The sequence below is a fragment of the Liolophura sinensis genome, chromosome 13 (genome assembly GCF_032854445.1).
Source record: "Liolophura sinensis isolate JHLJ2023 chromosome 13, CUHK_Ljap_v2, whole genome shotgun sequence".
In the NCBI taxonomy this organism is placed as follows: domain Eukaryota; kingdom Metazoa; phylum Mollusca; class Polyplacophora; order Chitonida; family Chitonidae; genus Liolophura; species Liolophura sinensis.
In genome coordinates this window covers 22,134,199-22,148,952 of record NC_088307.1, presented here as the reverse complement: position 1 = coordinate 22,148,952, position 14,754 = coordinate 22,134,199, and the positions used below count along the sequence as shown (strand labels likewise).

At 38.7% G+C, this 14,754-nt stretch overlaps 1 protein-coding gene across 1 annotated transcript; it reads left to right on the top strand.

The window, feature by feature from the left end:
* Positions 1–154: 154 nt before the first annotated feature.
* LOC135480983 (putative RNA polymerase II subunit B1 CTD phosphatase Rpap2) lies at positions 155–13,374 on the top strand. The gene is made up of 10 exons (XM_064760913.1): positions 155–309; positions 1,536–1,650; positions 2,473–2,571; positions 6,855–6,920; positions 8,326–8,453; positions 9,700–10,855; positions 11,035–11,135; positions 12,070–12,150; positions 12,546–12,614; positions 13,159–13,374. The coding sequence occupies exons 1-10, from the start codon at positions 266–268 to the stop codon at positions 13,334–13,336; spliced, it is 2,037 nt and encodes a 678-aa protein (XP_064616983.1). The 5' UTR covers positions 155–265; the 3' UTR covers positions 13,337–13,374.
* The last annotated feature ends 1,380 nt before the right edge of the window (positions 13,375–14,754 follow it).

Here is a 14,754-nt window from a genome sequence, read left to right as displayed (position 1 = left end):
ATGTTTGCACATAGTACTAAAACATCACTGTGGTAGAAACCACAAGAACAGAATGCGTGTTTTTCATGGGTTTTGGAATTCAGTGTAGCTCGCATGCGAGACGAGAGTATCTGTCATTTCCCACTTATGTCGACGGCATGAGTAACAAGGATACATGAGTGGAATGAGTGTTCGGTTTCTGTTATCCTCATACTTCTGTATTTCAGAGGATGTACAATCACATCATAGAGATAGACTATTACCATTGATATTTTGATCACAGAAGATGTCTGAGGCGAGTGGTGACAGCAACGACAGTGAAGTTGCGAGGTAAACATAGTGACGATAATTGGAGCCCTGGTGGTAGGCCAAACGCAAACTATTGGAATAAAAATGGAAACAAATGCCAGGTTCTCTGTAGTTTCACCGATGAATGAGGTGTTTCAGATGCATCGTCAAACCATGAGTCACGTGGTATTTTGTTGTAATATCAAAACACAAAAGTAAGTTTTGAGGCTTTATACACAGGCGGGGCCTCCGTGGCTCAGTTGGTTAGCGCGCTAGCGCAGCGTAATGACCCAGGAGTCTCTCACCAATGTGGTCGCTGTGAGTTCAAGTCCAGCTCAAGGTCCTTCAGCAACCTGCTGATGCTTGTGGACTTCCCCCGGGCTGTGCCCGGTTTCCACCCACTATAATGCTGGCCGCCGTCGTATAAGTGAAATATTCTTGAGTACGGCGTAAAACACCAATCAAATAAATAAATAAATTTATACACAGGCCTATATGTCCTCAATTTCTCAGACCAAAATGACTCTCGCTAACCATTAAATCAGCCAGTATTTTTAAAATGTCTGACCAGACTAGCATGCTGGCTTATCTAGACATACTGGATATTGGCTGAAGAAGTGGTGTGGATGCAGTATGTGAAATTTAGCCTCATTCTATCCAATCCGACAGTGAGTCAGTTTGGGACTGTGGACGTCCAGGCATGAGCCGTTTTAATTGAGCCAACACACTCACTCACTCACACACAGCGGTGAAAAAGTTGTCTAATTAAGATGGGTGTTAATACAAAACATCTGCTTTACAGCCTTATAAGTCCAAAACCCGGCTGTCTTGACGTTCACATTTCATATAGGGCCTATGAGAGATACAAGCTCTCAGGAGTTCCAAGTGGGGGCGCTCACTGATATGCCAGAAGTTGGGGTTAAAACCCTGATGGTATATGGGCTTTGCACACAAGTGTTGGGCAAATGGAGCCCAGAGGTAAACAGCCCAAAGATCCACAGTCTTGAATACAAAACTCTTTGCCTGACAAAATCAAATTTTATCATATTTGGTTGTGTTATGACTGTTCTTCATTTCATTTTCAATCCCAGTTTCTTAGAGGGAACTTTCATGACCATCATGCTTCAGTTGTTCTTGGGGCTTTGGTTGCTATGTGTGCCTGATGCTACTCATTGTACTGTTTAGTTGCTCTTCCATGAGTGAAATGTCATTAAGATTGATATTAGATATATGCAATCCCACAGTTATCTGTTTCATTTTATTTTCAGAAAGGCGGAGTTGGAGGCTAAAATCCGGAAGCGTGTGGCATACGAGGAGAGAGCATTCAGGATTGTGGAAAAACTCCTGGACAACACTGTTACTTCAGAGTACCTGGCAGATTGTGTAAGATTCTTCGTTGACTTACTGATAGATAGTGATTCAAGCCTGGAAATAATTTCTAAGTTGGTGCTGGACAATATGGCAAATTTCCACACTGCTCACAGCATTAAAAAAGTTACAGTGTTCATTTCATGGTAGTTTTGCCCTGTACCAAACAGTTTACCGCTGTCAGAATATTATTGGGTGCATGACATTGTGTTTGTTAAGGGGGCCTCAGTGACCGAGAGCATGCTAATGCAGCGCATTGACCCAGGAGCCTCTGACCAATGGGGTCACTGTGAGTTCAAGTCCAGCTCATGCTGGCTTCTGCTCCAGCTGTATGTGGGAAGGTCTGACAGCAATCTGCTTGTGGTCGGGGGTTTTCCCCAAGTTGAGCCCAGTTTCCTCCCACCATAATTCTGGCCGCTGTCGTATAAGTGAAATATTCTTGAGTATGGCGTAAAAAACCAATCAAATAAATAAATAAATAAATAGTCTTTGTCGTGCTGCATATTTCCAGGCTGGATATTGCTTCAACCCTAAATTACAGCTCCTATAATCTCCAGACATAAAACCCATTTGTTTGACTGTAGTCAAGAATATTTCACTTATACGACGGCAAGCATTATGGTGAGAAAAAACCAAGCCATCCACATATAGCTGGTAGACATTTACGTCCATGTATTTGTTTTCTGTCGAATAACATTTAACAAGTGGTGAATGTATTTTGAAATGCATTTTTTCTATTCCAGATACATTTTTGTCATTCCTTTATTAATTTTGTGTTTTCCCCCCTCCCCATCCCCTTCTCCCTTTTAATTAGTTTGTGATCTGTTTCCTTTACAGGGCCTGTACATCACACCAAGTCACTATGCTGATATTGTGGAAGAGAGAGCTATCATCAACACTTGTGGGTATCCAGTCTGCAGTAACGTCCTCGGAGCAGTGAGTTATCCCCACTTTATCCACATCTATTGTGTTCCATAGTTGTTCCAGAGGCCTATCAACTAACGAGCCCTGTCACTTGCACCGATTTACTTAGTGGGCTATTTTGTTTAGTGGGGGAGCAGCGCCCCCTTGCAGTTGAAGGGGCAATATGTTAGGGGTGATAACTCAGGCATAGATTTTCCTCGGCTTTAGGCTGAATTTATTTATTACAGCTTTTAACATAAAAGGACTTTATCCAGTAAGATACATAATATCGCACTGCAATAATGAGCAGGAAAACATTACCACACATTGTATTCACTGTGTAGACACAAAGGTAGACAGACTTACATGCAAGTTAGAGGAAGGCAGTGCATGACCTGTACTGAATAAATGCAGGGTATACAGCATGTGCATACATTATTCACTATTGTCATTGGTTATTTTGATTGCATCTTTACGACCTTAGAGTAGATACTACCATTTGGAAGCCCTCTGCACATAGCTCCACTTCAGAGTGAGTGAGTGAGTGAGTGAGGCTTGGGGTTTAACATCGTACTTAAACAATGTTTCAGTCATATGACGAGGAATGAATCCTAAGAGTGCATGTAATGTGCCTGCTTGTTGCAGGACGGATTTCCACTTTTCTACTCTTTTATCCCAGGGCTGCTTCACTGAGACGCCTTACCGAAGGCAAGTAAGCTGCCCCACCCGAGCCATTATAGTGATATCAGTTGTTGCACTATCCCCTTCATGCTAAACGCCAAGCAAGGAAATTACGACTTCCTCTTTTAAGGTCTTAGGTGTGACTCAACCCAGGATTGAACCTGGTTCTACCGTCCACTTCAGAGTGCTATTGCCTATATAATGCATGCATGAATAGCCTTTCCGTCAGTATAATCTCTTACCACACGTGCAACATATGCAGTCTGTTAGAATTAAAAACTTTCATTGTCCAACCCTTGATAATCAAGTAGATAGCTATGATGGACTCTTATTTTTGAGTCTAATATCAGTTTTGAATGTATGGATAATTAAGCATACATATTGTGTGTGACATTGTATAAGAACTTCCTACAGTGCCGGCACTTCTGTTTTTAACCACCACCATCAAACTCGTAGCATAACTTAGCCTGTGAAAACATATCGGGCTACTGGGACTATGAGGTGGAGATGACTAAAAAGACATATGGAAACCAAAGAACTTGCTAATTTGATTATCAAACTAATAAAACACAGGCCTGTTTATTCAGAAAACGATAAACAACAGTATCAATAAATCTGTATATATAATATATGTATCAGTCATGAGGTGTCCTTGGGTGCCTTCAAATATGCACTGTGAAAAAAGGTCATCATTTCCCATACAAACCGACCAGCCTGGTGACAATGTTCAGTGCAGTTTATATTTCTCATCTACATGTATGCATCCAGTCAGATTTAGAGATGTCCTTCTTAATACCTTATTTTTCATCTTAATATGAGAAACTTCTTTTCATAAATTTAAATTGAAGAATATGTTGTTCGACATAGGAAGTCAGGATTATCTCTGTAATATTACTCTGTTATTACTGCCATAATATTGTAAATGGTACTTTAAACCATAGGTACCAGAGATACATTAACACTTAGCACGCCTTGTCCAACTTATAGGGGTAGACAAAATGGACATTTAGTGATGTTTTACACCTGATTTATAAGGATACTCACTAATGCATTAAAACCTTTCCTGAAACAATGATATACAGGGATACTCACTAATGCATTAAAACCTGTCTTGATACAATGATTTACTGGGATATTCACTAATGCATTAAAATTCTGTCCTGAATAAATGATATAGAGGGATATTCACTAATGCATTAAATCTGTCCTGAAACAGTGATACACAGGGATTATTCACTATTGTAATAAGCCTGTCCTGAAAACAATGCTACACATGGATATTCACTAATGTAATCAAATCTGTCCTCAAACAATGATATACTTGGTGTTCATTAATGCATTAAAATCTGTGCTGAAACAATGGTATTCTGGGATATTCACTAATGCATTAAAACCTGTCCTGAAACAGTGATATACAGGGATATTCACTAATGCATTAAAACCTGTCCTGAAACAGTGATATACAGGGATATTCACTAATGTTTAAAACCGGTCCTGAAACAAGAATGTAGAGGGATATTTACTAATGCATTAAAATCTGTGCTGAAACCATAATACACTGGGATTATTCACTAATACATTAAAACCTGTCCAGAAACAATGATATACATGTACAGGGATATTCACTAATGCATTTAGAACCTGTCCTGAAACAGTGATATACTGGGATATTCACTAATGCAGTAACACCTGTGCTGAAACAATGATGTAGGAAGTTTATTCAGGAAGTTCTTTAAAACAAGCACTGATAGAGTGCACAAACAGCTTAAACTACAAGAAAGCAGATGTATATTCACTGATGCATTAGAACCTCTGCCTCTTCTGTTTTTTCTTTTGTATTAATATAATTCTGGTCTCAGATTTCAGGTAGTAGTGGCATTCTACATGTTGACCAAAGATATTTCCTACAAATTAGTCATGAAGCATATCTTATGATCAGTACAAAGTAGTTTTCCAACTTTATATTTGGTATTTGGAAGACTCGCTGCTGCAAACGTTGAAGTGCTGCTCTTGCCAGGCGGAACTCGGACCCTTCGACCACCAGGGGGCGCTAGTATTTTCATTTACACAGTGGCAAGGCGAGTGAAGGGGCTCGTTGGTTGATATTCTGTGGTTGTTCCCCTTGATCTTGTACATTCAGCCATCATTTTAAACACAGCTTCCGCTGGTGATTTATCGTTGAATGGAAGAGACGTTGTCATTTAAGTGTATATATCCTTATGTTCATTTAGCATTTCAAGTACTAGTTCATATTGTAATGATATTTTATTTTTGAAGAAAATGGCGCGACAGAAATGCCATGAAATGTTGCTGAAAGGGAAATTTTAGAAGCCAGACACAGAAATGCAATAATTTGTCACGACATAAATCTAGCCCTTGCTCACTTCAGTGTAGTTGTATGGTTTCCATTGTGTGAAGTCTTAGGGAACAGTTGTGATATACTGAAGTCAGGATCTGGTGGCAGGGTTCTGTTGGGGCCTAGAGAACCTTGATAGGCCTGGAATTTGAAAAACAACTTTTCCAGGCCTAGGATAGCCTGGAAAAAACAGGTGTTTTTGTAGTTGAGCCTGGTGAAGCCTTGATCCAATCTGAGCTACTTTGTATAAGACTGACATTCTCTTGGAGAAATTTCTTTGAAATTGCTTAGACACTTCTCTTTATGTGTGAAAGACTGACTGGTCAAATTCTTAACCTATGGTCATTTTTATATTGTTTTAAGCTTGTATAAACGTACAATATATAAACAAAGTAGCCGGGAAAAAACCTCGGAAAAACCTCAGAAATTTTAAAACTCAACGAACCCTGCTTAGATGGCTTCAATCCCTGCTGTTTCCGTGTCACCTGTAGATGTGGCCTCTGTCACAGAAGAAAACTCTTGCTGAATATGTCGATGATGTAAAAAGTTGTACCCCCCTAGGTCTGTAGGTGAACATGTATCTCCCACACTTCAACCCATTATGTCGCTTGGCGTTCAGCATGAAGGGGATAGTGCAACAACTGTTGACCCGTATCAGTATAATGGCTCGGGCGGGGCGGCTTACTGGCCTTCAGTAAGTCGCCTCAGTGAAGCAGCACTAGATAAAAGAGCGGTGGAAATCGTCCTGCTACAAGGAGGCACATTACACGTACATGCACCCTATGGATTCCTTCGTTGTCATATGACTGAAAAATTGTTGAGTACGACGTTAAACCCCAAGCACTCACTCACTCACTCACTCAACCCCATTATGTCCACACATGGGTGGTGCCCTATTGTTGTCATCATGAACTAGTGAGTGAAAGTTATGATTTCAGGCTTCAAGTAGCCAATCAAAACAAAGCTGTCAAAGTGCAGAGTAATAGTTTGACCTAGTTAATTCCCTCAGTTCCGTAGAACTACACATGTACGTTAAATGGTCAACATCATAAAGTGTTATTGCCAATGACAACTACTGTTACAAAAAGCTCCTTGTCACAACCTCGACAGTTCCTTTTATTGTAAATGGTTCCACGCATTGTATTCCATATATGGGAACAAGTACGATGCTGTGTCATAAAACATTGTCTTGTGGTTATGAAAATTAATAAACTCAAGTGATACCCATTGTAACACAGGGCCTCTCATTGTAGAACCTCTATTTATTTGTTTGTTTCAGATTCCACAGCAGAAGTACTTCATCTCTACAAAGTCTAACAGGGTGTATGACGTCACAGAAAGAAAGGTTCTTGTAGCATGAGTACAATTGGTTAATGCATGCTAAACCACCGAAAAATGGATACATGCTTAACCAAAAAATGGATACATGCTAAACCACCAAAAAATAGATACATGCTAAACCACCAAAAAATAGATACATGCTAAACTAAAAAATGGATACATGCTAAACCAAAAAATGGATACATGCTAAACCAAAAAATGGATACATGCTAAACCACCAAAAAATAGATACATGCTAAACCAAAAAATGGATACATGCTAAACCACCAAAAAATAGATACATGCTAAACCAAAAAATGGATACATGCTAAACCACCAAAAAATGGATACATGCTAAACCACCAAAAAATGGATACATGCTAAACCACCAAAAAATGGATACATGCTAAACCAAAACATGGATACATGCAAAACAACCAAAAAATAGATACATGCTAAACCAAAAAATGGATACATGCTAAACCATAAATGGATACATGCTAAACCACCAAAAAATGGATCAATGCTAAACCACCAAAAAATAGATACATGCTAAACCACCAAAAAATGGATCAGTGCTAAACCAAAAAATAGATACATGCTAAACCAAAAAATGGATACATGCTAAACCACCAAAAAATAGATACATGCTAAACCACCAAAAAATAGATACATGCTAAACCAAAAAATGGATACATGCTTAACCACCAAAAAATAGATACATGCTAAACCAAAAAATGGATACATGCAAAACAACCAAAAAATAGATACATGCAAAACAACCAAAAAATAGATACATGCTAAACCAAAAAATGGATACATGCTAAACCACCAAAAAATGGATCAATGCTAAACCAAAAAATGGATACATGCTAAACCACCAAAAAAATGGATACATGCTAAACCACCAAAAAAATGGATACATGCTAAACCACCAAAAAATGGATACATGCTAAACCACTAAACAATGGATACATATTAAACCAAAAAAATGAATACATGCTAAACCAACAAAAAAAATGGTCTTTACCTTAGCTAAGTAAACTTGATGCAGGTTTACATAAAAGCCTGAATAGTCATGAAGAAATGTTCCAGACATGAATTGTCATAAAATAATCTTGAATTTGGAAAGTTTGAAGGCTTTGGGAATAAAATGTTGAGAATGGTGTAAATACTGTATTTCACCTGAAGATTGGTATGTCAAAATGCACTTTCAAAAGCACATAAAGGCCAGAAATGGTACTTTTTATGCCAATTCTCAAGTTTTTCTGATAAGAAACAATCAGACTCCTTGAGAAAAGCTGTTACATGTAAGTGGATGAATCATAATGCCGTAAAATGTGTCACTTGAAAAATCCTAAATTTTTTGGTGAAATATGGTATCTGTCTAAGAAATCAGTAGTCACATAATTCTTTTGTTACTATTGCAGAATTTTTGCAGTAATAAGTGCTTCAAGGCTTCCAAGTATTTTGAGAAACAGATATCGACAACCCCGGTGTGGTTACGAGAGGAGGAGAAGCCAGTAGAATTGAAAGTTCTAGATCCCACTCAAAACCTGTAAGTTTTCTGGCATAAAAGGGCTGACCACTCACACTGAAAAAGCCCATTAGTTGAAAGGCCATTTTGTACTGCTTCAAAATTTATGTAATGGCCGAGGTGGCCAGACCGCCAAGCATTGCACAATGACCCACGAGCCTCTCACCAATGCAGTCACTGTGAGTTCAACTCCAGCTCATGCTGGCTTCCTCTTTGAACATATGTGGGAAGATCTTCCAGCATCCTGCTAATGGCCGTGAGTTTCCCCCAGGCTCTGCCCGGTTTCCTCCCAGCATAATGCTGGTGCGCATGGTATAAGTGAAGTATTCTTGAGTACAGTGTAAAACACCAATCAAGTAAATAAGTAAATACACTTTTTCGTTGTGAAAAAATTCCAAACAAATACTGAAATTTTCCGATGGATATTTGGGATCATATTGAACAAGATGCAGTACAGTGACTTCAAGTTTTTTGTAACAGCTGAACATGCTCGAACTGTTTGTATTTCAACATTAAAAAGTGGTAGCATTACTGGGATATTTACCTTGAATGAAGAAATGTCACACTCAGATCATGTTTAACAGTAAACACAAATCTGTGGTGTCTCTGTGCTTCAGTTTGTTATTATGGTCTGTAATGTCCAGTAAAACTCATGTCTTTATATTTACTTTTAATTTACTTGAGGCAAAATATTTAAAAATTATGAAACCATATTTTGAAGGAACACGAATGTGTACTTTGAAGGAACACGAATGTGAAAGTAAAAGCAATGCATATAAGACTCTTGTAAGGAAAGGTGTTGTGTGTAAAAGAAAGAAAACATTCACAGTATCAGCGAACTGAAACGACAAATGTCACAGAGAAAGACAAATCAAGGATTGTATATCTGTGTCACTGAGAAATTTTAATATAAGTGTCTGTACCTCTAGTTATAAATAAAAAACACTCCATACATGATTGTCTTTTTCTCAAGTTTACAAGCTTCCGTCTTCAGTTAAGAGGCCACTGCAAGGTGGTACAGGCTATGGAGAACTATAGACAAAGTAAGGGTTTATACATGTACAAATGTGTGAACATCAGTGACAGTGCATTGATGTATATACATTATGTATCATTGCGCTGTTGTTATAATTACATATGTAAAAGCCCTTACTTTGTATGTAGTCCTTCATGGCCTGCACCAATTTGCAGTTTGACTTTCATTGGAAGTATCGTAAAGTGAGTAGAAATCACATTGCACATTATATTTTATGTTTGTCCCTATCAGGGGCAGTCCAGGTTTTGAGGTGGTTGGAGTGGGTGTCAAGTCGAGTTTACTTAAGGAGTTGTCAGTCCTAGAGAAACTTGACAGCACTGAGGACCAGTCAGAAAAAGGACAGAAGCAATCAACAAATGAACCTGAAGTAGACGGCTCAACATCGGCACGGCTGTCATCAAGTATAACAGCAAAATCATCACCAGAGCATGTGACGTCAACAAAAAGTGCAGGCGTCACAGACGTGTCGTTGGATGTTTCAGGAGGCACACGTGTGACGGAAGGTCTGGGAGGAAATACCAAAATTGAAAATTCGATGGTAAATACTGTCAAAAAGAGTTCAGAAGGGCTTGCAGAAGTTGATACCTTAGCTACATCTTTATCGGATAAACTGAACATTAATCCCTGGTCGGAAAATTTTGAGGGCTCCAACAAAGCATGCTCAGTGAAGAAGAAAGCGCCAGATGAAAGTTCGCCAAAACATGAGGAAAGGCAAGGTGTTGCGATAGGCGGAGCCTCTTCAAAAACAGATTATCTTATGCAGCTTTTAAGCAGGAGAAAAAAGCTGCTTTCTAGTATGATAGACGATCAACCTACCCAATCACTGGGACAGAAAAACTCCAGTACAGAGATCAAACCACACCCAGCGAAATGTGAAGAAAGTCTGGAGATTAAAGAAAAAAGTGTTACTTTTGATAGCAATGAAAGTTTGGAACCAGAAAACAGGAATAATCTAAATATACAAACTCGTGGTGTAATGGCAAACTTTGCAAGTTCTCCAGTTATCTCTACAGAAGTACCAGAATCTAAAAGAGATTTTGAAAAACAGTGCCCTGGCATGCATCCACAATTGGTGCAGATTTATTGTAAAGTGTTTGAATGGGTGTCCAATGACACTTTGAAATACCTAGGTGTTGCTCATTCACCAGAGATGGAAGATAGTTTGGGAAGAAGAGCTGAGAAGAAAGGTGCATCAGAAGAGACAAATCAGTTGGAATCATTTGGAATGGATTCCGGAAAGGGGAAGAATAATGATGGCAAACAGTTGGAGAACAAGCTTTCTCAAAATGCTTCAGTAAGCGGACGTCTTCCAGAGAAAGATAGAGAGTTTACCCAAAAAGTGCTGCAATTCTATAAAGGGACTTCCAAACGTGCCACAACTGCAGAAGTAAGTGTGTATACCCTAATTCATCTTTGTTGAACAAAGAGATCGTAGCACAAGATCTTGCACAAACAGATCGCCGTCGTATAAGTGAAATATTCTTGAGTACGACATAAAACATCAATTACAAAAATAATTAGAGCATGACGTTTTCTGTACTTTTTACTTGTATGGGCTTTGTTCAGGACACAGAGCACCCCGTGGTTGAGCCAATCCTACCCCCTGTGGACTCCATAGCTCAGACGAGGATCAGACGGAAAATAGTTTTGGAGAAGTTAGAGAGAAGGTATTTTAATACTAATCTGTGTATTCCTAGTTGTTCCAAAAACCACAGTTAAACACAGTTAAAATAGATACACACGGTTGACGCTGATCCTACATGTATGGATGGCATATCCTAGGACTTGAACTACACATTGTAATTCTTTAACCTTTTCGCACATTTGTAATGTAAGCATGTTCTGAGGGCATTATTCTGTGTAGACTGATAAAATTATAATTTTGTGAAGCCCTGAAATTGGCCCGTCCAACCTATTGTTCTGTCTCGCTAAAGGTATATAAATTGCACTGAAAGTAGCTCTTTTACATGAGAAAAGATTGAGGAATTATGGTGACCTTGTTTGTCAAAGGGTTAAAACAAAACCTTACAGGACAAAGTTTTGAAACACATTTATGACCTTATTTGTCAAAGCTTAAAAAAACATGGTTTCATTGATTAAACTTCCATCAATACGATGTGGATACCTGTGTGTTACACGTTGGAAAGTTCGCTGGTAGCTTGCCATTGATTGACTGGGACATTCCCGTACAGACCTACAGAATTATATAGATTTTAAGGCATTCAGCCAGTCCCAAGAAATAACGTGCTGGACAATCACCAGCAGGTGTTTTATAGGTGATTACCGGTTCCAGAGACGCTGGTAATAGGCATGTGGCTTGTTGGTTTGATGCACGCCGTGCTGGCCTCCTCTCCGGCCGTACATGGGAAGGTCTGCCAGCAAGTTGCTGCACTGCCTGATTTCCTCCCACCATAGTGTTGGTAGCTGTTGTATAAGTGAAATATTCTTGAGTACAGTGTAAAACACAAATGAAATAAATAATATGATGGGCGCCGCTTTAAATGGTCATCGGTCAAAGATCTTCGTAGTTTACGGTGTAGTGAGCACGTTCCCTTATTTGCTGAGTACCTGCTGGGAAACTGTTTGTCTTTCTGTTGGCAGCATGCCTGAGATGTTAGCTCCTCTGGGGCTGGTCATACAGCATATCTCCTCTGAGCTCCGTGAACTGGTCTCCACATTCAGGTAATAACAAGTTAAGATTGTTTGCTTTTTCTGGTTAACTTCTTACACATAGTATGGAAACTGTTGGCTGTGGAACTTAAAAATACTATCGGGGGCTCCGTGGCCGAGGACGTTAGCACGCTTGCGCGCAAAATAACCCAAGAGGCTCTCACCAATGCGGTCGCTGTGAGTTCAAGCCCAGCTCATGCTAGAAAATATGAAAAAATCGTATTTCACCTAAAGTTTAGAATTTTTCAAGCGATGCATTTTGTATGATTCTGATTGATTTATCTGCCTTAAAAGTCCACTCAAAGTTTTTATTATAAAGTTTTATTAGTTTTTTATCAGGGGTGGCATCAAAATTATGGCTTTACCGCTTTCATTTCCTTCTGAAAGATTTTTTTTTTTCATTTCAGTTTAACAAGTACCAATATCACTTTCAAGCCAGGAGAGTGGACTTTGGTTGCACTACTGCTAGTGAAAATGTAAGTAAAGTGGAAAGAAAAGAAAGATGTGTCTGAAGTTTAACGTAAATTCACCCAATATATTAGAATTCATTCTCTGAAATATTTCCAGAGGGTATTTTAAAACTGTTTCAAAAATTCTACGACCGTTACCAACAGAGTAAACGGCAAATGATACCTAGCTAATATTTAATGACGCCATTTTGCCTCAGTAGCCATCGAGCGTGACGTCACGTCAGTTAGGCGTCTTTGGGCTGTCTTGTACCAGCTGTACTAAACAGTGCGCTGTTCCAAAACGAAAAATGCCGATAGCCTACTTAAAAGTTTCGGCTCTTAAGCGCTTCACACGGTAGCAATTTCCTTTGAGTTTAGAAAGGGAGGTTCAGTATGCTCTATTTAACTTTATCACGCACTATTGTCCTGTGATGTACATATACCTGTGTATAAAATGAAGTAGTTCGTATGACAATCTCTTCGTGTGAAAGTTGATTTTGCATATCTCGATAACAAGTATTTTTCTGACTGTGGTTTAGTTTTGAATTTGGATTCTTATTTATTTTTGCAGGTTGAGTCAGAAAATACCACAAATACAAAAGAGCTTCGAAGATGGGAGGTCACTCCATTTCTATTATGTGTTTCTCGCAAACCTTGGGTGCTCATTGGATGAATTGGACAAAATATTACACATTCTTCTGAAAACCAAACCTAGGGACATTGAGGCGAAAGCGCAAGCTTACACATAATTATTGTTCACTGAAGAAATCAGAAAGTATTTTGTGAATAAAAACTTCTTTGTAAATAAAGGCATTGTGGCGAGGTGTTTTTTTTTTTATTGGAACAGCCAGAGGTAAAAAGGTATAAAATTATAAATGCATTAATTACCGTTTATTTCAGACTTACATGTAACATGTCAAAAGTCATGAAGTCTCAAATTATTATATAATTACATGTGCGATAGCTGTCCTTTAATTCCTAATAAAAGGCTGGATGGTCGTTGGTTTTCACCGGGCTCTGCTCGGTTTCCTCCCATCATAATGCTTGCAGCCGTCGTATAAGTGAAATATTCTTGAGTAGGGCGTAAAACACCAATCAAATAAATAAATAAATAAATAAATAAATAACAAAAAGCCGAGGTGGTTAGCACATCAACCTGAGGATGGTTGTGGGTTTCCACCGGGTACTGTCCGGTTTCCTCCCACGATAATGTTGGCGGCCGTCGTATATGTGAAATATTCTTGAGTGGGACGTTAAACACCAACCAAATGAATAAATCTTATAAAAGGAGGGAGTGAATCGTTGTCTAGAATCAGCTTACCTCACGAGTTTCCTGCTAATCTTAAGAAACACCTGAGGTTATTAAATGATACGGAAATTCGGTTTTATATGCACAACCAATCGCAAGCCGACATGCAAGCCAGCTACAACATTTATTACAAGTAACACTGGGAGTGAAAGGTTGAACCAATCAAGTTCTTTGAAGAACCCTTTCTTAAAAGGTCCTTGAATAACCCTCAATATGGTTCATAAAGAAACCAATAAAGGTTCTTGATGAACATATTGCAAAGAAACTTATAAGAATGGTTCTTCAAAGATCTTTTAAAAGTTATTCCTTACACAGATTAGTACTGGCTCTTCAATGAATGTTTTTTCGCTTAATGTATCATTCACAGTTATTTGTAGCATTTTAAATGATCATTTTTAAATATAAAAAATCGCATTTAAATGAACTCCACCTTACACGGTTTTAATGTTGTATCTTCTGAATATATATTCATAAAAAGAGAATAGATTTTAGCACGCTGTAGAACGCATTCTATATAGGTTTGAACCAACCAAGTTCAAGTCCATGATGGTTGTTTTAAAGTTCACCAGTTGTTTTTGAACTTAAAAACGAAAAAAACCCCGAAAACCACGCCTTTTGTAATGCTCATCTGAATCTAAACGTCGAAACAGACATTCGTGTTACAGCCGTGAACAATAATTAAAGGAACGTTTGACTCAGCAAGCTCAATGTCCAAATCCTCGCTATAAGATAAAACACCAAATGGAAGCAAAAATCTAACAACTTGGTTTCATGTCGCATTACTTTGCCACCTGACAAATTCTGGGAAAACGCTTGCACTATTCGGAGACTCCGCCCACCTGGCCATCATAGAATACA